General features: G+C 42.7%; 1 protein-coding gene across 2 annotated transcripts in view; it reads left to right on the top strand.

Annotated features, from left to right (window-relative positions):
• The window catches only part of SPTBN5 (spectrin beta, non-erythrocytic 5), a 101,869-nt gene that overhangs the window by 74,669 nt on the left and 1,336 nt on the right, over positions 1-25,864 (top strand). For both annotated transcript variants that reach the window (XM_053383396.1, XM_053383406.1), the window contains exons 46-69: positions 850-927; positions 1,598-1,770; positions 2,351-2,441; positions 3,474-3,620; positions 3,832-3,969; positions 4,503-4,759; positions 5,202-5,388; positions 5,754-5,966; positions 7,806-8,002; positions 10,082-10,286; positions 11,265-11,459; positions 12,025-12,180; positions 13,291-13,508; positions 14,320-14,509; positions 17,215-17,391; positions 18,207-18,311; positions 18,977-19,555; positions 19,787-19,858; positions 20,894-20,980; positions 21,995-22,086; positions 22,776-22,861; positions 23,418-23,553; positions 24,307-24,422; positions 25,713-25,853. In XM_053383396.1, coding sequence (XP_053239371.1) covers positions 850-927; positions 1,598-1,770; positions 2,351-2,441; positions 3,474-3,620; positions 3,832-3,969; positions 4,503-4,759; positions 5,202-5,388; positions 5,754-5,966; positions 7,806-8,002; positions 10,082-10,286; positions 11,265-11,459; positions 12,025-12,180; positions 13,291-13,508; positions 14,320-14,509; positions 17,215-17,391; positions 18,207-18,311; positions 18,977-19,555; positions 19,787-19,858; positions 20,894-20,980; positions 21,995-22,086; positions 22,776-22,861; positions 23,418-23,553; positions 24,307-24,422; positions 25,713-25,853 — 4,036 coding nt within the window. The remainder of the gene's footprint in view (positions 1-849; positions 928-1,597; positions 1,771-2,350; positions 2,442-3,473; positions 3,621-3,831; positions 3,970-4,502; positions 4,760-5,201; positions 5,389-5,753; positions 5,967-7,805; positions 8,003-10,081; positions 10,287-11,264; positions 11,460-12,024; positions 12,181-13,290; positions 13,509-14,319; positions 14,510-17,214; positions 17,392-18,206; positions 18,312-18,976; positions 19,556-19,786; positions 19,859-20,893; positions 20,981-21,994; positions 22,087-22,775; positions 22,862-23,417; positions 23,554-24,306; positions 24,423-25,712; positions 25,854-25,864) is intronic.

Here is a 25,864-nt window from a genome sequence, read left to right as displayed (position 1 = left end):
AAGTAGGTTTGCATTAAAATGTGAATGGGTGCAATTCTCCCACACTAAACTTCTCTTCAGCTCAAACTGAAACCATCAGTTAACTTTGATAAATCCTCCTGTTTCAATTTTGGGCAGTGTGTGTCTGTGTGTTTCCCTAAAATGCATAAAACAAAGATATTTTGCCAGGCTTGATTGATATTTATATTTATATTTATATTTATATTTATATTTATATTTATATTTATATTTATATTTATATGGCTTGATTTATAAATGAGCATAGCTGGAACTCATCTTGGTCTAATAGTCTTGTTTATGCCCTTTCACATGGAAGCTATTTTCTCTATTCATAGATATGCAGAAAATGGCTTCTGTTTCTCACTGAGGAAACCATAGCACAAAGCATCCATTGAGGAGCACTCTTTCATTCATTAGTGGCTTACTTAGCCAATTGACAGAGAACTTGAATTGCATGTAGAAAGTCCCTGGCATCTCCAACTAAATGATAAGGTATCAGGAGATGTGAGAGACCTCTTCCTAAGATCCTGGAGAGCAGCTGCCAGTCAGAGTAGACATTACTGGGTTTAGCAGATGTATCCTCTGGCATAAGACTACTTCCTAATTCCTGGTGCAAGGGGTGGGGTGGAAATCCAGTCAGCACTGGATATAGTAATGACTCTGAATCCTAGAACTGTTTGCTGTGCTGCTTTTTAATATTAGCAATGACTTGGATGCTTATAAGTAATGTTAGATCTTCCACCGGTACCTATCCTAAGCATATTTTCTTGCAAGTAAGCCCCATTGTATTTTGTGCTGTCTTGATTTTATTGGGAAAGGCCTCACCATCTTTCTCTCTCTCGCGCACAGACATTCTTAGGTTGTGTGGAGCAGAATGAAAGTTGGCTTAGCAGCAAAGAGGCCTTCTTAGCAAACAAAGACTTGGGGGTAAGAAAAATGAGCTGTATGTTTTCTATTTTCAACTAGAGGGAGAAGACGTTGGCACAGAGTAGAAAGTGTAAAAACCCTCATTTAAATAAAATCACCCTTAGGAAATCTTACTTTTAGCTTTTTTGTGCCAAATGCACACAGGATTCCTCACCTATTGTCTCCTGCTACCATTGGCTTTATTTAGTAGTTTCCTATTCCTCACTCTCTCCTCTTTAACACCGTCCTCCAGTCTGCCTTTTCTTTCTAATGCACATGTATTAGGGCAGCCTCTGAAAACACTGATGAATTTCAAAGCCACATAGTCAACCAGAGCTTTTGATGATACCCCCATATTCTGTGGTCTTGCATTCAACAAGCAAAACTATCCTGATCCACTGGAAAGTTTAGATCAATGGACATTTGAATCCTGAAATAAAAGTATCCCCCAGTTTAGACAGTGGACCCTAAGCTCAGTGGAAGAACAATTGCTTTGTATGCAGAAGGTGCCAATTCCCACCCCGGGTATATCCAGTTAAATCTACTGACACTGACTAGATGAGGTGAGGTGAACCCTTGGTCCTCTAGAAGTTACTGAACTACAACTCCCATCAACTTCACCAAGCATGGCCAATGGCTGGACTGATACAAGGTTGTTTCCTATCTTGCCAATTTTTGCCATCCTCTTCAGGATTCGGTATCCAGCGTGGAGAGCCTGCATCAAAAACACATGCAGTTTGAAAAGGCCCTGGAAACCCAGCTGGAGAAGATTGACATGATGGCCTCACGTGCCCAGCAACTGAGGGACAGCCAGCATTATGACTCCGAGAACATCATGAACAAGTGCCAAGCAGTTCTCAGGAGGTAGCACCTAACCTTTTCCTCCCGTGGTGTCTGTAAAATCTCTCCTAGCAAGAGTAGAGAATCTCAGGCTCAGGGGAACCACTGTGGCCCTCCAGCCTTCTCTTTCTGGCCCCAGACTGCACTCATCAGTCCCTTTGAGTGCTTCTGCTCAGTGGGAGTGTGGCCTTGAATTGTGCTGATGCTTCTTGCCTACCAGGATGGGTGATGGAAAGATGTGTGTGTTGGGGTATGTTCTGACTTTTGAGTGGAAAGTGTGCTACATCTGTTGCTCTGCTGTTTGCCTCTAGTGCCCCCTGCTATTTGCACGTGTCCCTGAAAGGCTCCCCATGGGGGAATATGTCTGGGAATGTCTGGGAATATGTGCTTCAGATGTGCTCATTTGTGGATGCTACTCTGTTAGTGACCTTCCTGCCTCCTTGCCAGCCCTGCTCAGTTCTGTGGTTCTTCGATTCTAGTGAGATTATCTGTCCCAAAAGTTAAGCATATATTTTGAACTCGTTTTGGAAGTAGATCGTGAGAAGGTTCAGTTAACCACCCGTGCCATCTTATCACCAGCAATGTTTCTTCTTCTTCTTCTTAGAAAGGAGAGGCTTCTGGAAGTTGCTTTAGCTCGCAGACGTCTGCTGGAGCAGTCGTGGCTACTACAAAAATTTCTACGGGATTCCTTTGAGGTAGAATCTATTTTATTTGCCGAGACTAACTTAAGCCATGATGTGAGATCCAATTAGCATTGTTTGATATGAAGTAATGTGTGTGGATGCTGGGAGAAAGAAAATGGATTGAGTCATGGAACACCTTGGAGTGAGAATGACACCTCATGGGCTCTGCAAACATGAACTGGATTTAAAGCCTTTCTGCAGATGTCAGTGATACTCTGTGAAGTGTAGATAACAAATGAGATAATTCACCCCTTATGGAAACTTACAAATGCATTGCATACAAATGATGCCAGGATCAATCCCTTGCATCTCCAGAGGGTTTGATCCTGGAGAGACCACTGTCTGAAACTCCAGAGAGCCACTACCAGAATGAATGCCTGAATGGAGATCTGTCCATGAGAGATGGGGCCTTGTTACTGATTGGGAACCTGCTTCTGTGGACAGAGCCTTTTCTCTGACAGTTGTATGTGTGGGAGCTCCTTCCAGGCATTTGGTGTATATGGAGACAGAGAGGGCTGGAGCCTGCCATCAACCATCTCCACACATTAATTAGTTACAATACCTGGAGGAAAGCAGATAGAGGAATAGTTCTGAAAGAACTCTGGGGGATCTCTTAACTACAGTTAAGAGTATTAATGAGTATCATCCTGGGTATAAACGCTGGAAGTGTGACCTACAACATTTTCTTTGTGAGTCTCCTTTTCCTAAGGGTGCTTCCAGGCAGCTTGTTATTGAGCAGTCACTCTGATTGGTTTGCAAGGAAGCCAGATGATGTTGTGTCCAAAGCCAGTGTGATCCCACATCTTCCACTCTACTGCATTCTCCCTTATTGCAAAAAATCTGCTGTTTGGGGGAAGCTCACTCGTTATGCAAGAGCTCCAAATCAGCTTCTGCTGTGCAACCTGAATTTGCTGGTCTGTGACTGAGCCCCACCCAGTAAATACCGTCAGCCTGGAAGTGCCCAAAGTGGGAAGCATGATGGAGGAAGAAAAGACACTGCCAGCCTTGTTTGCTTGTTCACTTCCTTGTTGTTTCTCCCCCAAGGTGGCTGCCTGGATGAATGAAAAAAACAGCATTGCTCTGGATGAGAGCTGGAGAGACCCAAGCAACCTTCAAGCCAAATTGCAAAAGCAGCAGACTTTCCAGGCGGAGATTGTGGCCAACAGAAGCCACCTAGATAGTATCAAAGCTGTAAGTGTGAAGAGGGGCTGCCAGAGAAGTCTGGTTCACCAAAGGAATGCTTGGCCATCAGAAATAAAATCACTTGAGCTTAATTATGAGTCCCAAGGAAGATGAGATTGCTTGAAACTGTTGATACTTAAGGATGTAGTTCAGAAAGATGTTGCCCAATTCAGAAAGATGAGCCAACAAGAGAAAAGTCTTTGATTTTCTTTATTTGCAGGAAGGAGAGAAAATGATCCAGGAGGGTCATTGTGCCTCTGATGCCATCCAGTCCAGGCTGCAGGAAATAGATGAGCTTTGGGATGAGTTGCTGCAAAACTGCCATGAAAAGAGAAGGAAGATGCAGGATGCCTACGAGGTGAAGCAAAACACTGGGAGGGAAGTGACAATAGAGGAAGGGTGGTGTAGGTGTGGACTTCCAGGTATTCCTGGACTACAACCCCCAACATCTCTGACCCTTGGCCATGTTGACAAGGCTGATGGGAGGTGCAGTTCAGTGCCACCTAGAGGACCACACATTCCTCACCTTTGCTTGGTTGACAGGTTGCCAATTTAAAAGTCAAGGTTAGCCAGAGGAAGGATTTGCCACCAGCAGTATAAATAATCTGAACATAATTCACATTATGAGTCATAAGGAAGATAGGGTCGCTTAAAGGTGCTGATATTGAAGAATTGGGTCCAGAAAGGTGTTCTCAAGTTCAGAAGGATGAGCCAACAGAAGACGGCTTTGATTTTCTTTATTTGCCAGGAGGAGAGACGAAAGAATTACTTAACAAATGTGTGGTGTCTATGCTTGCACTCGTAAAAGGGCTCTGACCAATCCTCATTTGGTCTCTTCCCCCCGCGCTTCTAAATGTCTGTTTACATCTGGGTTCTTTCCTCTGGATTCAGGCCTTACGTTTCCTACGCACTGTGGATGATGTGGAGAAATGGCTGGAAGATCTGGAAAACGAGATGAAAGCCCCAGAAGGCAGCAATAATTTACTGGTTCTGAATGATCTCCTAAAGAAGCAGGAGGAATTGGAAGAAAGCTTTGTCAGCTACAGAGACCAGGTGCAAGGCCTTATCAATGCAGTGCAAGAATTTCAACAAGAGAAGCATTTTTTGGCAGATGAGATAGAAGAGAGGGTTGATCACGTGGTGCACAGGTGCTTGAATAGTTTTTCATTTTTCCTTTCCTTCTCTCTGTGTTCTTTCCCCTTTCTATTGTCACTTTTTTCTGTTGTCACCCTCCGCTTTCCATCTCTTTATTATTATTGCAATCCTCGTCTTGGCACTTAAGTTTATTATCCCATAATCTTCCTTGTACGTCTCAGACCTTCTGGCAACTCCTGCAGCCAAGTTGGTGCCAAATATATTGCTCAGCTTTCTTTTGGACCACATCAGCAAAGCTGGGGTAGTCTTGTCACCTGGGCAGCCCAGGACCTCCATACACACTGCCCAGGCTTGTCCCCCTGGGAGATCACTTCAGGGCTGCTAACACAGTGGCTTGACTTCACCCCTGGAGGCACACTCCATTGTCTCTTGAGATAGACGGATACCAACAACCTTCCTTAACACTGAAGTTGAGGCTTCATTTTGACTCTCCAGGTACAAAAGCCTTAGGGAGCCACTCCAAGAGAGGCGGGGGGTTTTGGAGGCCAGCAGACTTCAGTACCAATTCGTCCAGGATGTCAGTGAGGAGTTGACCTGGATTCATGAGAAACTTTCCCTGGCATCCTCCAGAGACTACGGCCAATCCCTTACAACTGTTCAGAGCTTACAAGAGAAGCACCAGGTAAGGTTCTATAGTAAGGGCAGGGAATATTGGAAATAGAGAGAATGGAGTTTCTCTGTCACTGTTCCTTAACCGTATCTTTTTGCTAAAGTATCACTGCCAAGCATGTTTGCCGCCCCCCACCCACCTGTGCTTCAGCAAGGTGCATTTGTTATGACCACTTCTCTTTCACTTTAAAAGAGACAAGAAACAAATAGCTCCTTCTTATGGAGGGAGGGCCTTTGACAAAATTCTTCTACTGCATTCTTTGAGCACTTTGGAATCTCTTTAAGAGTGTTGGTGGATGCATGGTTTTGACCTTACCTTATGTAAAAGAGGAAACGTCTTCGTTTTCAAAATATGCTTTATTTTGTTGTACCTATCAGAATTTAGAAAATGAGATTAGCAGCCACAACGCCTTAACTAAAGCGGTGATCAGCACTGGGCAGAAGCTGGTGAAGGGAGGCCATGCTGCCTCACGGGATATTATGGAACAGGTGAAAGAACTGGAAGTTTCCCTGGACAACCTGAAGGGTGAGGCTCAGGAGAGAAGAAAGAGGCTCATGCAATCTTACGAAGCTCAGCATTTCCTCACTGAGGTAAGATAGGACTGGGATCCCATGTTCAGGTTTGATACCTTTTAAAGGATTGAATGTTTTCTGATAGCTTGGTCGATAAATTATTAGAGCTTGAAGCATAATTAAAACATGGAAGCCATTACCTTGCTAGATTTTACTGTTCTGCCTGTTCTAATAATTTGTATTTTGTTTTATTGTTGGTTGGTTGCTTGAAACAGGGTAAGTCGATATGAAATTCTTGTAAGGAAATGCCCCCGTTTGCAATTTCCCTGACTTAAATCAACTCCATGTTTCTATTAGTCATTGGATGGATGGGATATCTGTCCTTTTTCCTCCACAGGTTTCAAACAAGCAATTTAAATCGGGGCTGTGGCCTGGGATGAGAGTGGATGTAACCTCCCATTTCCCAGTAGCAGATTTAATTCAAATCCATCATTTTCATAGTTGCTTTATATTGCTTTTCAATGTTTTTATGTTGCTTTTCAATGTTTTTCGAGAGGGCAGTACAGTGGTACCTTGGTTTATTAATTTAATCTGTTCTGGAAGTCTGCTCTTAAACTAAGGTTACCAGATTTTTTTTCAATTAATCCGGGGACACTTACTGTTCGCTACGTACATGTGAATGCTGAGAAAGCTGTAAATCCAGGAACTACCTTTTCTTAAACCAAAACCATTCTTAAACTAAGGCACATTTTCCCTAATGAGGCCTCCTGCCGCCAGTGCCCTTTCACCCTTCAGATTTTGTTCTTAGACTGAGGTAAAGTTCACAAACTGGGACACTACTTCCGGTTTCACGGAGTTCGTAAACTGAATCGTTCGTAAACAGGACTGTTCTTAAACGGAGGTACCACTGTATATAAATTCTTTTATCAATCAATCAATCAATCAATCAATCAGCCTATTGACACTCCACGGCCTTTAATGAAAGAAAAAGGCATTGGGAGAGCCAGTCATGGATCTCTCATTTCAGAGAACAGAGATTTCTAAAAGAATTCTCAGCACCCTAACCAGACTATAATCCCAAGGATTCTTTGGAGAACGCCATGATTATTTATGTGGAATAAATTTAATATAATTTAGTATTTATCAGATACCCCTCTGCCTCTTCAGGCTATAGCCTTGACATCAAACTAGGCATGCCTAAATGTGTCATTAGAAACTGCATCAGGGTTTTTAAAATGCTTTAATAGACCAGAGAAGAGATTTTTATCAGGACTTTAGTGCACAGGGAGAAGCAGTTTAAACTTTTCCTCCCCAGCTGCAGTCGCAATGAAAATTGTCCGTGTTCTGCAAATGGCACTGATGGGAGCTTTTTCCCTAAAGCTGATAAAAGTGCTGGGGTGTGTGTGTGTGGATTTTTGTCAGTGGTGCAGCAGGGGAGCAAACAGTTAAATCCTATTTCCCAAAGTGCTATGATTCTGCTGAAAATTGCCCCATGTCTGGTATTATTAGTAACACTGGGCTCATCCATGGCTTGTCCCTTGCTCTAGAAAGCATGGGTCCAAGAGGTTTTCTGCTAGTCCTGTGCTTTAAAGGCATGGGTCCAAATGGTTTTCCATTTGTCCTGCTGATTTCCCTGAGAAAACTATTCTTTACCACTGAATTGGAGCAAACGTCTTTCCATGGAAAAACCTTTTGATGTTTGCTGCGATTCAGCAGTAAAGAACAGTTTTCCCGGGGGAAAGTGACGGGACAAGCAGAAGCGTGCACAAGCCCATAGTTTCTAACGATACATTTAATGCCACATCTCATTTAGCCCTTAGTGATTTATGTCACTGTTAAATCTAGATTTGTTTCGGCGGGTTGTAGGCCAGGGCCTGTTTCTCATTCAAGATTGATCACTGTTGCATTTCTTTTAAGCTTTTGGAAGTGGAATCCTGGGTGGCAGAGAGAGGACTGCTCCTGGAAACCCCCGATTATGGGAGGAATGAAGAATCGACTCAGGCACTGCTCCGAAAAGTGGAGGCTGCCAAGCTGGACCTGGAAGGATTCAAGCCCAGAATGGAGAAGCTGAGGGAAACAGGAATGCGCCTCTCAACAAGCGACAACCCAGAGAGGTAGGAGAGTTGAACTGGTTACCGATCTTCTTCAGACATGACTTCAGAGAGTTAACCCACACGTAAATGCATACCGAATATGTGAATGATGTGTCTCTCTTTGCAAATTGCAAAACTATAGAAGCAGGCTAGTAGCTCATTAGGCTGAGCCGGCTCTTTGTTCTGGGTGGTAGATCTCAAATGAGCCATGCAGTTCTCCCTTCCACAACAGACACGCACATTTGTTTGCATGTGCTGGTCAGCTGTTCCTATTTAACTGAATGGAAGCCGCTGTGCGGAGAGCATTTCTGTGCATAAATCAGAATGCACACACAAGCAGCTTTGAATCACAGTGTATGAATCTTTTTATACCGGTTGTATGACTATTATTATAGTGTCTGTGTTCCCTGTATTCCTTTTGAAAGACCCATAACTTGATTTCTTTCTCTCTCTCTCTCTCTCTCTCTCCCTCTTCATAAAACACAGCAATTATGAGCCACACTGCATCAAACAACTGTTCTATCTCAGTTGTCTTAAAGGGCACAGGCAATGGCTAATAATAATGATGATGATTAATTAAATAAATTTTATGGCATATGACCATCTTTTGTAGATTATTAATTCATGCAATACAGTCCATGCTGTCTCTCCTATATCATTGCTCTCCAAACAGTCCTTTGGGGACTTTTTATTCTTCAATAAGTTTTTTTTCCAATATCCCGTGTTAATTTTAAGGGAGGTTGGGGTGCATCCCTCATATCAGATTGCCTGAACTCACCAATAAATTTATTTTGGTTTGCAAAATACTACTTTTGACCTGTGTTGAATGAGTTAGATAGCCCATTTTCCATGAGCAGGATGCCATCACAGAAACAGAAAAGGGGGCTTTTCTTCGTTGGTATACACTGGTCTTTCAGCATACATAAAATACAAAGGATTTCAACCAAAATGAATGCACCTGCACTCATTCTGCAAATCAATAGGGATGCGTACTCAGTCTGCTCCTTTATATTCTCTACACGTACGATTGTGTCGCTGCTCACCCTAGTAATAGGGTTGTCAAATTTGCAGATGACACAACCGTGATTGGGCTCATCCCTGAAAGGGAGGGTGAAACGGACTATAGAGATGAGGTGGAGCGGCTGACAGAGTGGTGCAGAGCTAACAACTTGCTCATAAATACAAGGAAGACAAAGGAGCTTGTGGTGGACTTCAGGAGACAGAAGAGCAATATCCAGCCACTTTTGATTGATGGGGTCTGTGTGGAGAGGGTAACAACATTCAGATTTTTGGGCATTGAATTACAAGAGGATCTGTCCTGGAGTGTCAACACAAGGGGGCTTGTGAAGAAGGCGCAGCAGAGACTGTACTTTTTGAGAATTCTAAGGAAAAACCATCTTCCGCAGAAGCTGCTGCTTGCCTTCTATCACTGTGCCATTGAGAGCGTGCTCACTTATGGCTTATGTGTGTGGTACGGAAGCTGTACTACCCAGGACAGGATGGGGTTGTGCAGAGTTGTTAAGGCAGCAGAGAGCATTGTTGGCTGCCCACTCTCCACCTTAGAGCAGATTTATGCCACAAGGTGCCATAGGAAGGCACTGGACATAGTAAAAGATCCATCGCATCCTGGTCACTGTCTCTTCGAGCTCCTGCCGTCGGGACGGAGATACAGGACGATGAAGACAAGAACGAGCCGTCTTAAGAACAGCTTCTTCTCCAGAGCGATCTCAGCCCTGAATGGGAAGCCTGGACTTTGAAAGTCATCTAATCTTCCTTGCTGTATTATACTGTATTGTTTTAATTAGTGTTTTTATGGAGCAGTCAAGTAATTTTGTTGTCCCTGAGAGGGGGCAATGACAATAAAGATATTTCTATTTCTATTTCTATTTCAATAATCTGCCTGGGAGCCGGGCATTTACGCTACTGATACAGACATTGCATGTTTCACCTTGATGTATTACTAAGCTTCAGATTAAGAGTGATACTTTCACTAGTAGCGACAGGGGCTGTGCTGGTGAAAGGTGCAGGATACAGTAATTGTGACGTGAATCAGTACAGATTTCCCCCCCTCTAAGGCTGTTAACTTTCCCCCCCTAACAGCTCCACTATCCTCCCCAAGCTCCAGGGTGTTCTCGAAGAGTATCTCTCTCTCCTGCAGAGAGCTGAGAGCCAGATAAAAGCGCTGCAGGAGCAATATCAACTGCATCAGTTTGAGAGGGAGACCCAGTTGGTGGACGCCTGGCTTTCGAAAAAGCAGAGCATGGCTGAATCAGATAACTACGGTCAGGATTTGGAGGATGTTGAGGTAAAACAGATTTTATCTCTTGCCAAGCAGGAAGACCTTGGCCATTTTATAGCTGCAGACATCACTGTGTCATTGAAATACATTTTAGAGATTGACATAGCTCCATAGAGAGCTCTGGATGGCATATGCTGGGCACTCTCAAAAACTGCCCTAGCCATGTCTTTTCAAAAGTAAGTCCTATTGACTGCAGTGGGACTTGCTCCTTGGTAAGTGGGGTTAGGTTGCAGCCTGTGAGCAGTAACATTTAACATTTATGAAAAGTAATGGAATAGCCAAGCTTTCGGCTGTCATCAAACTCTTATGTAGGTGCCAAAAAGAAATCCCCCTTACCTCCATGCAGCTGGACCAGAAAGATTTGTTTAATAAATAATAATAATAAAATTTTATTTATATCCTGCCCTCCCTAGCCAAAGCCAGGCTCAGAGCGGCTAACAGCAATAAAAGTAAAACAGTTTACATAAAATCACAATTAATTGATTGAAATGCATTTTAAAACCAATTCATTCTAAAATCAATTCAAAATCAAATTAATGGCAACCATTGGGCTAGAGTTCTGTGAGGATTACCGAAAGAGGAGGGTCAGACTGTGCCTTGGCCAAAGGCCTGGTGGAACAGCTCTGTCTTGCAGGCCCTGTGGAAAGATGTCAAGTCCCGCAAGGCCCTAGTTTCTTGTGACAGAGCATTCCACCAGATCGGGGCCACGGCCAAAAAAACCCTGGCTCTGGTTCAGGCCAGCCTAACCTCCCTGTAGCCCGGGATCTCCAGGATGTTTTTATCTGAAGACCGTAAGGTCCTCTGTGGGACATACCAGGAGAGGTGGTCCTGTAGGTTTAAAGTTTGTTTGCTTCTTCTTAAAACAAGTGACTTTCCAAACTCCAGTTTACCACTTCTTCGATATTATACCAATAGTATTGTGCTTTTGTAGGTATTAGAGCTTCTGAAAAAGCTAGAGATGTAATTTATCTCCCCATCCTACAGATTCTGGAGAAAAAGTTTGAAGATTTTATAAAGGAAGTAAGATCTCTAGGACGTGCCAAGGTTCTTCTGATAAATGACTTAGCATCTCAGCTCAAAGGAGCGTGTCACAGCCAAACAAGTGATATCCAGAAAAAGACTCAACAGGTCAATGACACATGGGAGAGATTGCAGCAGGCCATCCAGATAAGGGCGGAGGTGAGGTCCTAAACTTTCTGGTGTCTTGACTGATTCGTTACGGCATTGCTGTTAATGAAGTGCATTCATACTCTATGAGCCTATTTAGACACACAATTTGTTGTGATAAGTTAATCATCATAATCCAGTACTCAGAGCTTTTTGTGACAGTACTTACCAATATGGAGTACTGTCACCCCTTTTTTTTTTTTTTTTTTTTTTTTTTGCTGTCCATGTCAGCCATTTTGTGCTGGCACCAATGAGTACCAGGACCTCATTTTTTATTCAGAAGCTCAAAAAAGAAAAGCACTGCCAGAAGCAGCTTAGTCATGCTGGCCACCTGACCCAGAAGCTGTACGTCGGCTCCCTCGGCCCATAAAGCAAGATGAGCGCCGCAACCCCAGAGTCGTCACGACTGGACCTGATGGTCAGGGGTCCCTTTACCTTTACCTAATATCTAGAGTGACATTTAAGATTGTACCATGCATAGCATTCTAGCTGCACAAGTCAGTTTTCCTGTTTTCATGTCTGCTGCAATACTGTGACCGTAAGGTTGGCATTGCTAACACATCTTTCCCTTCATCAGAATCTCAGAGCTGCTCATGAGGTTCACCAATATGATCGTGATGTGGATGACCTAAAGGGTTGGATGCAGGAGAAAGAGGTGGTTGTGGATAGAGATGACTATGGCTATGACCTGCCAGGTGTGCAGACCCTCCTCAGCCAACATGAGGGACTTGAGGTAAGTGGAATGGACCACCTTGAAAAAACTACCTCAAGGATAGTCAATATGGTGGCCTCCAGATGTTGTTGGAGTCCCATCAGCTCTCTCACATCCCAGGCAGTGTGGCCAGTGATCAGGCATGACGGGACAACATCTAGAGAGCACCACATTGGCTACCCCTGAGCTGCATGATGAATGAAATCGAAAGATCCTGCATTTTCCTTTGCAGAGGTTCCAGCTCTTGTACTCTTGTTGTTCGTTCCCTTCCAGAAATAAGTCCTTATTTCACTTTTACAGAAAACACTTCACTACTATGGATGGTCAAAAGCAGTTTATATTTGGTCCATGTCAGTTTTCTTTGTTGGTTCATAAGTTTGTTCTGTCCCATTTCTGCATTATTCAATGGGGGTGGTTGTTAAAATGCATGAAGATTTGGACTTTGTGTGCATGTTTTAGCTTGAAGTACACATTTTTGTGTGCAATCTGGCTTTTTAAAAATAAATAAAAAATCATTTTAACCCCACTCCTAAAGTTGTTTTTAATGACTAGCTGGGATGGAAACTATTTGGATAGCCTAATGGAATGGGCTGTTAGGAGACACCAAAGGGAAGGCCACAGGCAGATGTCACTACAGAGGTGATTGAATAGCCTCACTTCCCTTCTCTCCTCTTAATCAACGACCTGATACGCTGTAGCTTTTTTGGGCTGAGAGCTGTTTTTCAAAATTTGAAGAAGTAGAAAAAAGCAAAAAAGAACTGCTCTCTGATCTGTACATTAGTCTGAGAACTACAAATCAGGCTAGTTTGTTTCAAAAATGTGGACTGAACAAAATCCTTGAGCACATTAACTACATGTTCAGGCTGGTCTCTGAGCTTACGGGCCACCTAAATTTAGAGTTGCAGGCCCACATCTGCCTATAATTCATGCAATTCCCCTTAAGCCAAGTTAATTGGGGGCGATATTTGTGAGACAAATTTGCACATTTCCACCAACTTTTTTTATTTTTAGAGTTCAGAACTTCTCCAGGTTCACTCCACTTTGTAAAGAATTCATATGCAGTTATGAAATGAATAAATAAGAGAAACAATATCCTGCAGACTTCAGTTAACTTCCCTTGCTGTGTTCCAGAGGGAATTAGCCGTCATTGCAAAAGAGCTGGAAAGGATCAGGGGTGAGGCCTGGCGTCTTGGCCGCCTATACCCTCAGCCCAGGAGCAACATGATGAAAAGACTAGCAGAGGCAGATGAGTGCTGGGAGCTACTGGACAAGAAGTGTCTGGAGAGAAAGCAGAAGCTGCAGCAGGCAGAACATGTTCAGATCTACTTCAACGACTGCAGAGAACTAATGTACGTACAAGCTGAACAAATACACAGTATGAAGATCCTTGGATGTGTTAAAGCAATAAAGGTGGAACATCGGCACTGTAAAATCAGTTTATGTCAATGGGACCAATATGCGATTGTAACAGAGCAGTTTGTGTGTGTACTTAATCTAAAATATACATGCTATTTTTCCAGCAACAAAATAGAGCTGATGGAAAGGCCTGGGGGGTGGAAAAATGGGGGGGCAGGTTTTTCAGGGTTTTTCCAAAGCTGTTTTTTTCCAGGGGGGAAATGGGGGGGGGAGTGTGTGGAATATTCAAACTATATTGAATTGTTTGGGTGGGGGTTTCAAAAAAAATTTAAACGGCTTTGGGGGGGACAGAAAAAGGTGGGGCTGGGGGGGGGAACCCCATTTTTCTGGGGGTTTTTCAGACCTTCCCATATCAAATTGCTAGAAACAACATAGATAACCATTTCAACAATAAAAAATGTAATCCATCAGAAAAACAAAGACAAATAAATAACACGTAAGGTCCCTGCAGCCTGGAGGCAGGCGAATGCTGTCCCCAGGGGGGAGACCCAGGTAACTACCAGCCAGTCAGCTTGACACTGATACCAGGAAAGGTGCTAGAACATTTTAGCACCATTCCGAGCTGCCATAATTGTTGAGAATTGTTTGGATGCACTTTAAGTACAATAGAAAGCTATTGTGTGTGCACTAATGTTGTGAATGAAAACACTTCCACCTGCTCTTTGAATGAATGGAATCCCTTCCACTTTTATTCATGGCAAAAATATTGGTGCTCAGAGCCTCCCTTTTGGTTAACTCCTTTAGGGCCTGGGCCAAGGAAATGCAAGCCCTGATTATATCCGAGGAACTGGCCAATGATCTTCTTGGTGCTGAGCTGCTTATTAAACGCCATGAGGAACACAAGCGTGATATAGAGATGCGATGGCTGAAATACGAAGACTTGGAACAAGCCAGAAACAACCTATTGAAGACTGGGCACTTTATGTCTGTAGAGGTAAGCCAATGTGGTGTAGTGGTTAAGAGTGGTAGTCTCGTAATCTGGTGAACCAGGTTCGCTTCCCCACTCCTCCATATGCAGCTGCTGGGTGACCTTGGGCTAGTCACACTTCTCTGAAGTCTCTCAGCCTCACTCACCTCACAGAGTGTTTGTTGTGGGGGAGGAAGGGAAAGGAGAGTGTTAGCTGCTTTGAGACTCCTTCGGGTAGTGATAAAGCGGGATATCAAATCCAAACTACTATTCCTCCTCCTCCTCCTCCTCCTCCTCTTCTTCTTCTTCTTCTTCTTCTTCTTCTTCTTCTTCTTCTTCATAGGTTAGATATTATTGAATGAACTGATTGAGAAGAAATTAGTTAGGAACAGCAACTCGGGATACTGAAAAGGGCCAAGTAACACATACAGTAGTACCTCGGGTTAAGTACTTAATTCGTTCCAGAGATCCATTCTTAACCTGAAACTGTTCTTAACCTGAAGCACCACTTTAGCTAATGGGGCCTCCTGCTGCCGCCACGCCGCCAGAGCACGATTTCTGTTCTCATCCTGAAGCAAAGTTCTTAACCTGAAGCACTATTTCTGGGTTAGCGGAGTCTGTAACCTGAAGCGTATGTAACCTGAAGCTTATGTAACCTGAGGTTACATACTGTAATGTGGCCCATCTCTCAAATGGTTTGAGCAGGCTGCATGATCAAAACCCCTATCCCATAGTCTTGTCTCCGGAAAGAATTCTCCGTCTCATCCAGGAGCCCATGTTACCCAGACCTGCAAAGTTGCTATGCCAGGTACCTTCAAACCAACCCTTCCATCAAGGGGAAATATTTTGTCCTCAACCTCCTGCTGTGCCTCCAAAACACAGCTGAGACATAACTAGATGTTTTAAACAGCGTAGCTAACAAGTGTGTCCAGTTGTTGTTGTTTTTACAAATGCAGTACTAAGTGCAGGAATACCGCTTTTCATCAGGACCTCAGGACTTCCATCCTCAACCACAAGTTTGATTAAAAATACCCTCCATGCTGCAATTAGCCTGGGATGGGACTCTCTTTAGCACTAATTTGCTTCAGGACTACTTCAAATAGATTTTTTAAACCTAGTTTGCCAATGAAATCTAAAATCACCACAGCAAATCTCGCTCTTGTGCTTTCTACATGATGTGGATGTATGTACTTTGGAGTTGGCAGCCTCAGCCACACAACATGGAAGAGCCAAGTTCAAGTTTATTCTCAGCAACAACAGCTCCCAGAGTGAACTTGAACACATATCACTATCTGCAAGCCTTCCCTTCTGTTTGGGGTTATTGCAAAGAGGATAAAATATGGATGTGGTGGGTAAGGTTCTCTTGACTTAGGCGTGACTTCGAAAAGAAATAAAAACCAAATTAGTAAATCTCCAATCTTGTGATCTAAAAGCATAAGCTGTGTTGAGCAGAGCAGAAATGCAACCTGATACGGAGCAAACAGGTCGGGTTTAAGGGCCTTGGGGGCTTCCTCAGACATGTGGTCCTTTGCAGACTCTTAGGAAAGGGGGGAGAGGAGAGAGCTTCATTTGAAAAGCACCCCACGGTCTTGATATCTATGTAACTTCATACACTGACCTTTACAATGATACCCGGCTTGCCTTGTGTATAATTTGTAAGGAGATCTGCAGATCATGGGGGTAAGAACATCTTCAGAATTTGTTAAAAGATCCTGTTGCTGTTATGGACGTCACTTTACATACTTTGAGAAACCCCACTGTGTTTCTGTTTCTGTTTTGAAAATAAAAATAAATGCTACTCTCAGAGCAGGAGAACAGATGGGCTTGTCTTATCCAACCAGCAGACCTGAAAGTGCATGGCATTCTTTATAAATGGGCTAGCTTGGGCAGCTTGTCTGCCTAAGGTTTTTTTTACTGCATTCAATAGTGTTCCAGGTACATGCAGTTTCACTGAAAAAATTGCTATGTTTGAAATTTGTCTGGATGGATAAGGGTGCCCAAAGTCTGTTTTACAGACTTTGTAAAGCAAGGGTGGCTCTCCAGGTGTTGTAAAGATGCAACTCCCATCATTCTTGCTCTTCTTGAATCCATTTTCATTTTTAATAGAGTAATCCTGCTAATAAGAACAATAGCAATTTAAAGAGTGCCACATGTAAATAGTAAACATGCAGGCCTTTCTTAGTGGCAGCTTCCCTAAAGAGGTATGCTAGACCACTGTACAATTTACTTTTGGGCATGCTGTTTAGACCTTTTAATTCAAGCGGACATTTTAACTGGAACCTTTGCGGTAGTTTTTTTTTTACAATACAGATGTTTTATCTTCCCAATATGTACTGATATTTGGTTGATTCATTTGTTTAAATCTATCATTTTTTATAAATAACATTCTGTGGCTTTGCAAAATACAAAACAATACTTTCCAAATGGACACAAGGGGAGGTCATATATTCAGTCTACCTTGTGATTGTCAAATAAAAATGTTCAGTTCCTTTATCTTTCTCCACCCTTCCTTCAATTTAAATCTTGGGAATTGGGAATTGTTCCCTGTTTAGTGAAATTTTTAATATTTGATATTTTACTGTGTTATCCTGTTAGAAGCCATGCAGAGTGGCTGGGGGGGCCTGGCCAGATGGGTAGGGTATAAGTAATATATTATTATTATTATTATTATTATTATTATTATTATTATTATTATTATTATTATTTTATTAGTACTATTACTATTGCTGCAGATTGAAGAGAAGCTCTCAGAACTGTTGGAGCTAATGCGAATGGTGCGGGAATGCTGGGACATGAAGAAGGATTTGTACGAGGAAAACTGGGAGATCCAGTTACTGAGAAGAGAGCTGGACCTAGCTGAAGCTTGGATGACAACCAAGGAGGGTTTTCTGTCAGATCCTAGCTATGGGGTGAGTTAGGTTAACATAAACTTAAATGCTGACATGCTTTTCTGGATACACAGCCTGCTTAGCATAGCACAAGGCAATTGCTAGGCTAATTCCCAGCACAGGGGGGTCTACTCCAGCTCCCTGTGCAAATGTTTCTGCTCCCCACAAATGCTAAAAAGAAAAATGTTAAAGTAGACACAGTGCCGTGTGTGTGTGTGTCTGTGTACACGCGCATGCATATGGCACTGTGCGGTCACCATGTCCTCTGCTGGCATGTGGTCCATGGTCAAGGCTGAATGTGACCCATAGACCACAAACTGTTAGCCACCCCTGTCCTACAGCATGAAAAAACACCTTTGGAATCAGTGGCGGAGCTTCATGCTCCGGTACCGGGGGGGCGGAGAACAGGTGGGCGAGGGGCTGGTGCGCTTCCCGGGGCATGGTGCCCAGCGTGGGCAGGGGAGCAGCCATGATGGCACCCCACGGGATCACGCTGCTGGGGGCGGTGTGCTCCCCCTGCACTCCTCTTCCTCCTTCAGTGTTTGGCTCCCAGCCCCTGCGCCATTGAGGGAATCCTCGACCATGTCACCTTCCTAGCCAGCCAATCGGCTGGTCTGGGAGGAGGCATGGTTTGCGCTATTCAACATCAGCGCAGTCGGGGATCTCCCTCTTTTACTTAAAATGTCACACGAGCCTCGTCAATTTCAAATGAAGCTTCATTCCCTCAACCAACTTTGAACAATCTCAGCCTCTTCCATTTCCCATCATTGCCAACACTTCTCTCATGGCATTTCTTTATTAAATGGTCGCCTCTGTTGATTTGCTTCTATCCCCAGCATTCAGTCTCTGATGTGGAGAACCTCTTGAAGAAACATCAAGATTTTGAAAAAATTCTAAAGGCCCAAGAGGAGAAATTTGCACAGCTGAACAGAAAGACAAAGGTAATGTAACAGAAACTAGTGAATGCTTCCTGGGGCAGGCCATGTTGCACAAAGGCAAAGGATATCAATACCTCTCATTATCTTTCCCAATAAAGAGTGGGACCCTGTGGTTTCGCAGCTGAGTTTCTTGTTAAGATAGATAGGCCTCAGGTATCCTCTGCTTCTCCCCAGCCAAGGAAGGTCAAGGCAGAAAAGGGTGAATTGAAAGAGCAAACATGGTGAGGAAATGCAGCTGCTGCCAGACACCTTGCTGGGCTTTTCCTGCTTTCTCCTTTGTAGTTTCCCAAATAAAATATAGGTACACAAAAGTGTATATTGGGGAAAAGTGTATTTAAAAATATGTTTAGTGAAAGCATACCAAAAGGTGTTATATGAAGGGGAAATTGCTTACAAACGTGATAATATATTAGAAGGGCATGCAGACAAATTATATTGTGAACATTATTTTTAAAAGGTGCAAACTAATGTGGTAATGGAGCAAATGAGAAACCAAAATTGTCAGGTTTATCCAACACACCCGTATATCTGCACAGAGACCAAATTATAGCCTGATCTTGCAGGTTTCACCTCATATTTAGTAGTATCCATGGCATGTATGTCCATGGCTCACAACTACTTGCTTTTTGACTTCATTTTCATTCAGGTACACTTTTTGTTTCTTTCAGAGGGAACTGAAACTACTGAAACAAATTGATGCTAAGGAGAGTGGGCAACAAGAGAAAGGGAAAGTGATCAAGGTTCCCTCTCTAAGAAGAAGACACTCAGACAGGAGAACATCTCACACGAAACATCTTGATTCGAAGCGAACTCAACCATTGCCATCTATTTCTTCGACGGACACACTGAGGATTCCCCTAGAATGTGGTGTCTCTCCTACGCAAAAGTCCAAAGAGAATTTGCACAAATGTGGCCTTGGAGAAGATCTAATGTTGACTAACTCCAGCAATGTCAGTTCTCCTCCTTCACCAGTGTCGCTTAGCCTACAAAATTCAGATCTAGGGACTCAGACTTCTTTGGTGTCCTCATTACCCTCTAACCTAAAAATCCAGCCAACCGACGGTGATTTGGTGATACCACATGCTAGTGATTTCAAACCATCAAATATGAAAAACGCAAACGATGGCACTCTCTCTGATGTAGAAACCAAAAAAGTGAGGACTGTGCCCAGGAGTGAATCATTTGACATTTATCCAACTTTGCCATCCTTGGATTTACCTCCTCAGAGATCAGAAACTGCTTTTCAGGTAGGTTGCCATTTATCTGCGCCCATGGCAACCCCTACACTAAATGAAAGCTACATAAATCTATAATTTGTTTTTTCTATGTTAGAATTTAAAGGGTAAGGGGGGATACTGGACACACCAAATACTCTGTAATACGTGAAGTGGCCCTTAACTATGGGATATTAATTAGTGCTATAATCAAGCATTCTTCCAACCAATTTAAGATCTCTGAAATTGCCTTGTGGATTCCAGGTTCCTGCAAATCAGCAGAGCATGGAGGGTTTCCTAGAAAAGAGGGATCAGATTCTTCCGGGAAGAAGACAGGTAACGACAAGTTAAACTGCCATGGGAAAGCATGTTAGCCTAATCTTCTTTCCCATTTTGAGGTGATTGTAACAGGGATTCTTGTGGGGGGAATCAAGAAAACACTTGGTATAATGCTTGTGGAATTACCCTTGCTAATCCCCATACACCTATCCCTTCCTGAGATTTCCCCTCCTTGCTCATTTTTTCTTATTCCATGGGCAGAAGGATTTTGCATTTTCCTCTCCTCCCCAACAGTCCCTAAATCTTCTCCAGAAGGTTGGGAGAAACCCCAGAACAGATGTTGGGGGCACGCAGAGCGGGGAGGGAAGTCCAATTGTGCAAGCAGAAGTCATTCTGCTGGTGCGATTGTTTAGTTGAATACTGCTCCACCCAACTTTTACCCAACCTTTCCACTTCCCATTTCCCCCCCTTTGCCTACATCCTAAGTAGCCTCATCACATTAGGTTCACATGACACATTTGGTTCACATGACATCGATACAGCTAGTTCCAAAAAATCCCGTTGATTTTGTTTCATTCTCTTACTTACCTTTTTCACACTGATGCATTTTAAAGCTCAGAGAGAATTAAAATACTTCAGATTTTTAACACATTTGGAAATCTCACCTTTGCCCATGTTAATTACTATATGTTTAATAATTTGTGGAGAAGCTTGGCCCTTACAACCAGGAAAGGGAATCTGCAGCCTTCCAGGTGTTGGATTCCAACTTCCATCAGGCCTAGTCAGCATGTCCAATGGTTAAGAACGATGGAGGCTGGAGTCCAAAAACATCTGGAAGGCCACAGGTTCCGCCATCCCTGCCTTACAAGACTCTCTCCCTGAACTGTATAGCTCAGCTATTGCAAAGCATATCCTACTATCCAGCTGCATGGCTGAGGCTAAAAACAAAACACTGTACAATACATTAGAAGAATGTAATCAGAGTAAAAGCAAACCATGAAGTGATGAATAACCCCCAGTGATTCAGTAATAAGCAGCACAGTTGATGTTTAGAGGTAATAGGTGGTTCACTTAGTTTTATGACTTTTGTAGCCAATGACAAGAGCTTGGAACAGATATTATGTTAAACTTGGAAGACAAAAACTTGACATCTACAGGGATGAAAAGGAAGCATTCCAGGTAATTTGTGTTTCCATATTTCAGTTCTTATTAAAGACTCTGTTATTATTAGTAGTATTTGGTATTTTATGCGCTACATACATGTCAAAATGTCTTCTAATTCACACACACACAAATGCTGAAAACCCACATTCCTGGCAAAGAAATATTGAGCAATAGAAATCTGCCTTGAAGGTGAGGTAGTCTTCATCTTTGGTATATTAGCTGGACACAAGTTGTAGATGAATATATCCTAGGGCAGCAAGATTCAGAAATCTGTCCCTTTAAAAATAGGGGCTGGGTTGTGCCCGCAACAATGTTCAGTGTTGTAAGTGATGATACATGGTACAGACAGACAGAGCCAGTAAGGTTATGATACTTGGTCATTTGTTAGTGTAGGGAAACGTGATATTAGCATATAACCCTACAGCAGTGGCTTTCAGACTTTCTGCTTTTAATGTTCCCTTCCATATCAGTTTATATGCCAATACACTCCTTTCTGCTAAAGTTGGTTCTGTGATATATTCAGGATTAGTCCACCTGGTACACTAGCCATGCCTCACTGTCACTCCACATATATGGAGAACAGGCCCTGGGAGGTACCAGATGCTCCTCTGCACATCACAAAGGAACACTGAGGGCTTATTGACACTTCCTCTTGCCCCTCTGCTTTCCCTCAGGGAAAACTGCTCTTTAGTGCTCTATAGGACCTAATGTCAATATGGGTTTCTCCATATGGCCCCTATTTAGAGTTAAAGAGCAGGTTTTCCCTAGGAAAGGAACAGAACAAGGGGAAACCCACTCAGACCCATGCCTAGAAAGCATGGGTCAAACAGGAAATCACTTGAACCATGCTTTCTAGGTACAGGACAAGGGGAAGTGTGGACAAATCCTCATAGTGAATGATGAGCAGTTTTTCAAGGAAACTTTTCCTGCATTATTGACACCCCAGCTATACAGGATGAGTAAGTGTTTAAACCAGAAAAAAATAGGATTGAAAGTCTTTCGTTATCATCTCTTCTTCTGCCTTGCCAGAATACAACTCCAATTTCATCACTTAGTATTGCTGGATCCAAGTGTGAGAAGTTGACGGAGTATTCTAGGAAAGAACACGCCTTCAGTCTAAGGTACATCAAGTCGGTGATGCAAAGATCCAAGTTTGGGGCAAGTACTCTTTGGTGAGAGAACCCCAGAAAATCACAAAACATGTGGCAAAGTAAAGCAAGGAAATATAGGCTGTTAGACCTTTAAAATCTCCCCTTCTAAGTTCCTCCCAAAGTTCCCAATTTCCCCTAGCAAAGAAAAAGACCACATGTTTGGTACGTTAAAAATTGTTTACTTACAAATTCTCCAAAGGTCAAATTCATTAGCTTTTCCATACAGCATTCAGGAAAAGTTGCACAGGCAGTAAAACTTGACTTAGGAACTTTCATCACTGTAACTAAGTTATTGATTCCTCTTCTCTCAAGGTGAGAGAGAGTGACTTCGCTAACTGTCCTGACAGGACAGTTAGCTCCTTCATGTTTGTTAAATGAGGTTGGTTATCCCACACATCACACACCCAATCTAAAACATGCATCTCTGTGTCTAGACTCATTTGAATATCGTTTCCTGGATCCCAACGAAACTGCAGAAATTAGTGATCTTTTTGTATCATTACATATTAGTCGTCCTTTTTGTTGTCTGTATCCTTAACTTTATCTCAAAAGAAAAACCCAACTGAAAACAAAAGAAGAGAATTCTGGGTTTTCCTATACATAACTTATTGGGAAAGGCTACCCCAGAACTCAGTCCTTCTTCAATCTGTGACTTACAGGTTGAGTGATGGATCAGAGTACTACTTCGCAGCACCTTCTCAGAAGCTAATGGAAGACTGGGTGCAAGCATTATGGACTACATTAGGTAAGGCTGTTTGATTCATTTTATGCAGCATTTCCCTATTTCTGCCCATGTGACATTCCCACAAGATGCCTCAACAGAGGTGCATAATTGGACAAGCAAAAGACACACATACTGAAGTACCCCAGATACAACATAGAAAGCTGCCTTATACCAAATCAAACCATTGGTCTATCCAGCTCAAAGAGCAGAAGCTTTACTGACTGAAGATAAGAAGAACAACAGTTTGGATTTGATATCCTGCTTTTATCACTACCCTAAGGAGTTTCAAAGCGGCTAACATTCTTCTTTCCCTTCCTCCCCCACAACAAACACTCTGTGAGGTGAGTGAGGCTGAGAAACTTCAGAGAAGTGCGACTAGCCCAAGGTCACCCAGCAGCTGCATGTGGAGGAGCGGAGACACGAACCCGGTTCACCAGATTACGAGTCCACCGCTCTTAATCACTACACCACACTGGATAAGGGCTGTAGCTCAGGAGCAATATTGTGTTTAAAAACTAACCCTTCTTATTAATTGTCTTTCCTCCATATTATGTATTTTTTACTTGGGTTCTACAAGGCCGCCATAACAGCCTGCATTCTCTGCGGAATGAACTTCTAGCCACTACAAATGCAGCGAGGCCTCAGATAAAACCTTGGATCTCTGCAGCTGGGAGTTCTGCCAACAAGGAAATTACCAAAAGTCTGCTTCTCAGGTACACACTGATTTTGTATATGTCAGGTCAAATGTTACTTATCCGTCATCTTTGTAAAGACTGCAGTAACCTAAGTAACATAGATTGTCTTTTACGGCATAGATACGCCTCTGCATAAACACTCCTATAAGAAATGATGACAATACATAGGGCTCATCCAGACTTCCATTTTGTGCCACATTTCTGTGCCCAGGTCCATGCTTTAAAGTGCCACATTTCAGCACTCCCCCCCCCCAGTACTTTCACTGCAAAAGTCCACTCTCTTCCACTGAATCAGAGCAAACGGCAATCTGCTGAAAATCTGAATTGCTGTTTGTTCTGATTCTTGTTAAAAAGTATGTTTTCACAGGGAAAGCACTGGAGCAAAAACAAAACAAAACAGACAGTGCTTTAAAGCGCAGACCTGTGCCTAGAAAACGCTGGGCAAAAGGTAAGTATGGATGGGCTTGTTGCTGGAAATCATGTGGTGGAAATTATTAGGATCAGGAATGCCAGTGTCTTAAAACCAGCGTTTACTTCTGCCAAATACCTCACTGAAATCTCTGCCCATTCTTTCTCTGGATCAGGCCATCCCCTGCATGACACCTCCACAGGACTTGTGACAAAATGATTGATGGTTCTTTGTTTTGTTCGTTGCCCTTAATATATTTACAGTCAAGGGTGTGATATACTGTAACTAATTTAAACTTGTATTTGTTATCTAAGTTTTCAGCAGAGGAAAGCTAATATATGTTTAATACTGTTTGCTGATAGGAGAACACCTTCCTTCAAAGTTGCAAAAGAAAAAAAGCCTGTAGGAAATCCCCAGGAATCAGGAGAATTGACACAGGATTTTAGTATAATCTTTGCTCAGGATTCTGAAGATTCTGGTAATACTGGAACATTTTTTCTTTTATTAAAAATATAAAAATACACCTAAGAGGAGGAAATGACATAATATAGAAATGAAAACAAGCTGTGTAATGTTGTTGTATGTATGTTTGTTTGTTTATATATTTTTCCCTGACAGGAACTCAGAGCAGCTTACATATAAAAATACACCATATTCTTCTGCCATATAGTATAATCCAGTTTACTAATCTAATATTTTGATGATATTTTGGCCATTGACCATAGCAATATGCAAAATTCTTACCAGTCAAGTGCACAGATTTCTTCATGGTACATACGTAAATTTGATACAGACCTCCTCTGGCTTCCATAAACAGAATAAAAAGCATTATTATTAATCTATTATCAGTTCTCATATCTTCTTTCATTATGAAAACATTGAAGGTGGTGGAGAGTAATAGAGGTGTGGGATAAATGATTCATTCAATTAGGAGATGAGAACTGTACTTTATCTATGTCAGGCCTCCCCAATTTATAACCCACTTTGGTGAACAGAGCTCATCAGACGCATACTGTAGCCTGCTAGAGCAGACCTTTCCAAACTGTGTGTCGCAACATTTGTGAGTCATCTGCAGTGTATAAGTGTATTGCATGAACACTCCCCATGCTCCTTGCGGGACTGGAAAAGGGTTAGTTTAACATCTGGTTTGCTAGTAAAACTGAGTTACTGTCTTGTGAAATGATGCATGTCTAAAAAGTGTGTCATCAACATGAAAAGTTTGGAAAGCTCTGTGCTAGAGGCTTGATAACCTTCCAGCAGTCCCAAGTCAACAGATTTTTTCAAGTCCTTATTTGTGACTTGAATAAATCAATAGTGATCTATAAATATTTCTAGAGTTTTGATGGTAGCTTTACTCAGCCACAGGACCATTAAAGGTAAAGGATCCCTGACAGTTAAGTCCAGTCACGAACGACTCTGAGGTTGCGGCGCTTATCTCACTTTACTGGCCGAGGGAGCCAACATTTGCCCACAGTTTTTCCATGCCATGTGGTCAGCATGACTAAGCCGCTTCTGGCAAAACCAGAGCAGTGCATGGAAACGCCGTTTACCTTCCCGCCGGAGCAGTACCTATTTATCTACTTGCACTTTGACTTGCTTTCAAACTGCTAGGTTGACAGGAGCTGGGACCGAGCAACGGGAGCTCACCCCGTCACGGGGATTCGAACCACTGACCTTCCAATCAGCAAGCCCTAGGCTCAGTGGTTTAGACCACAGCACCACCCGCGTCCTACAGGACCATTAAATATGTGCTAATAACTCATTTCAGATGCTTCTTCTGTGCACTCCGTGGAGTCTGATCCAGTAACACTGTTGATGTCCAGTCTATCAGAGCACCCTCAAAGCTATCATAAAGCACAGCCTTATCCTAATGGAGGAAAGACAGGAACTCTGGATCAAGGAGTCCAAGGTAAAGTTTAA

This window comes from Podarcis raffonei, chromosome 1, assembly GCF_027172205.1.
Source record: "Podarcis raffonei isolate rPodRaf1 chromosome 1, rPodRaf1.pri, whole genome shotgun sequence".
Lineage (NCBI taxonomy): Eukaryota > Metazoa > Chordata > Lepidosauria > Squamata > Lacertidae > Podarcis > Podarcis raffonei.
This window is presented reverse-complemented; position numbering and strand designations above follow the sequence as displayed.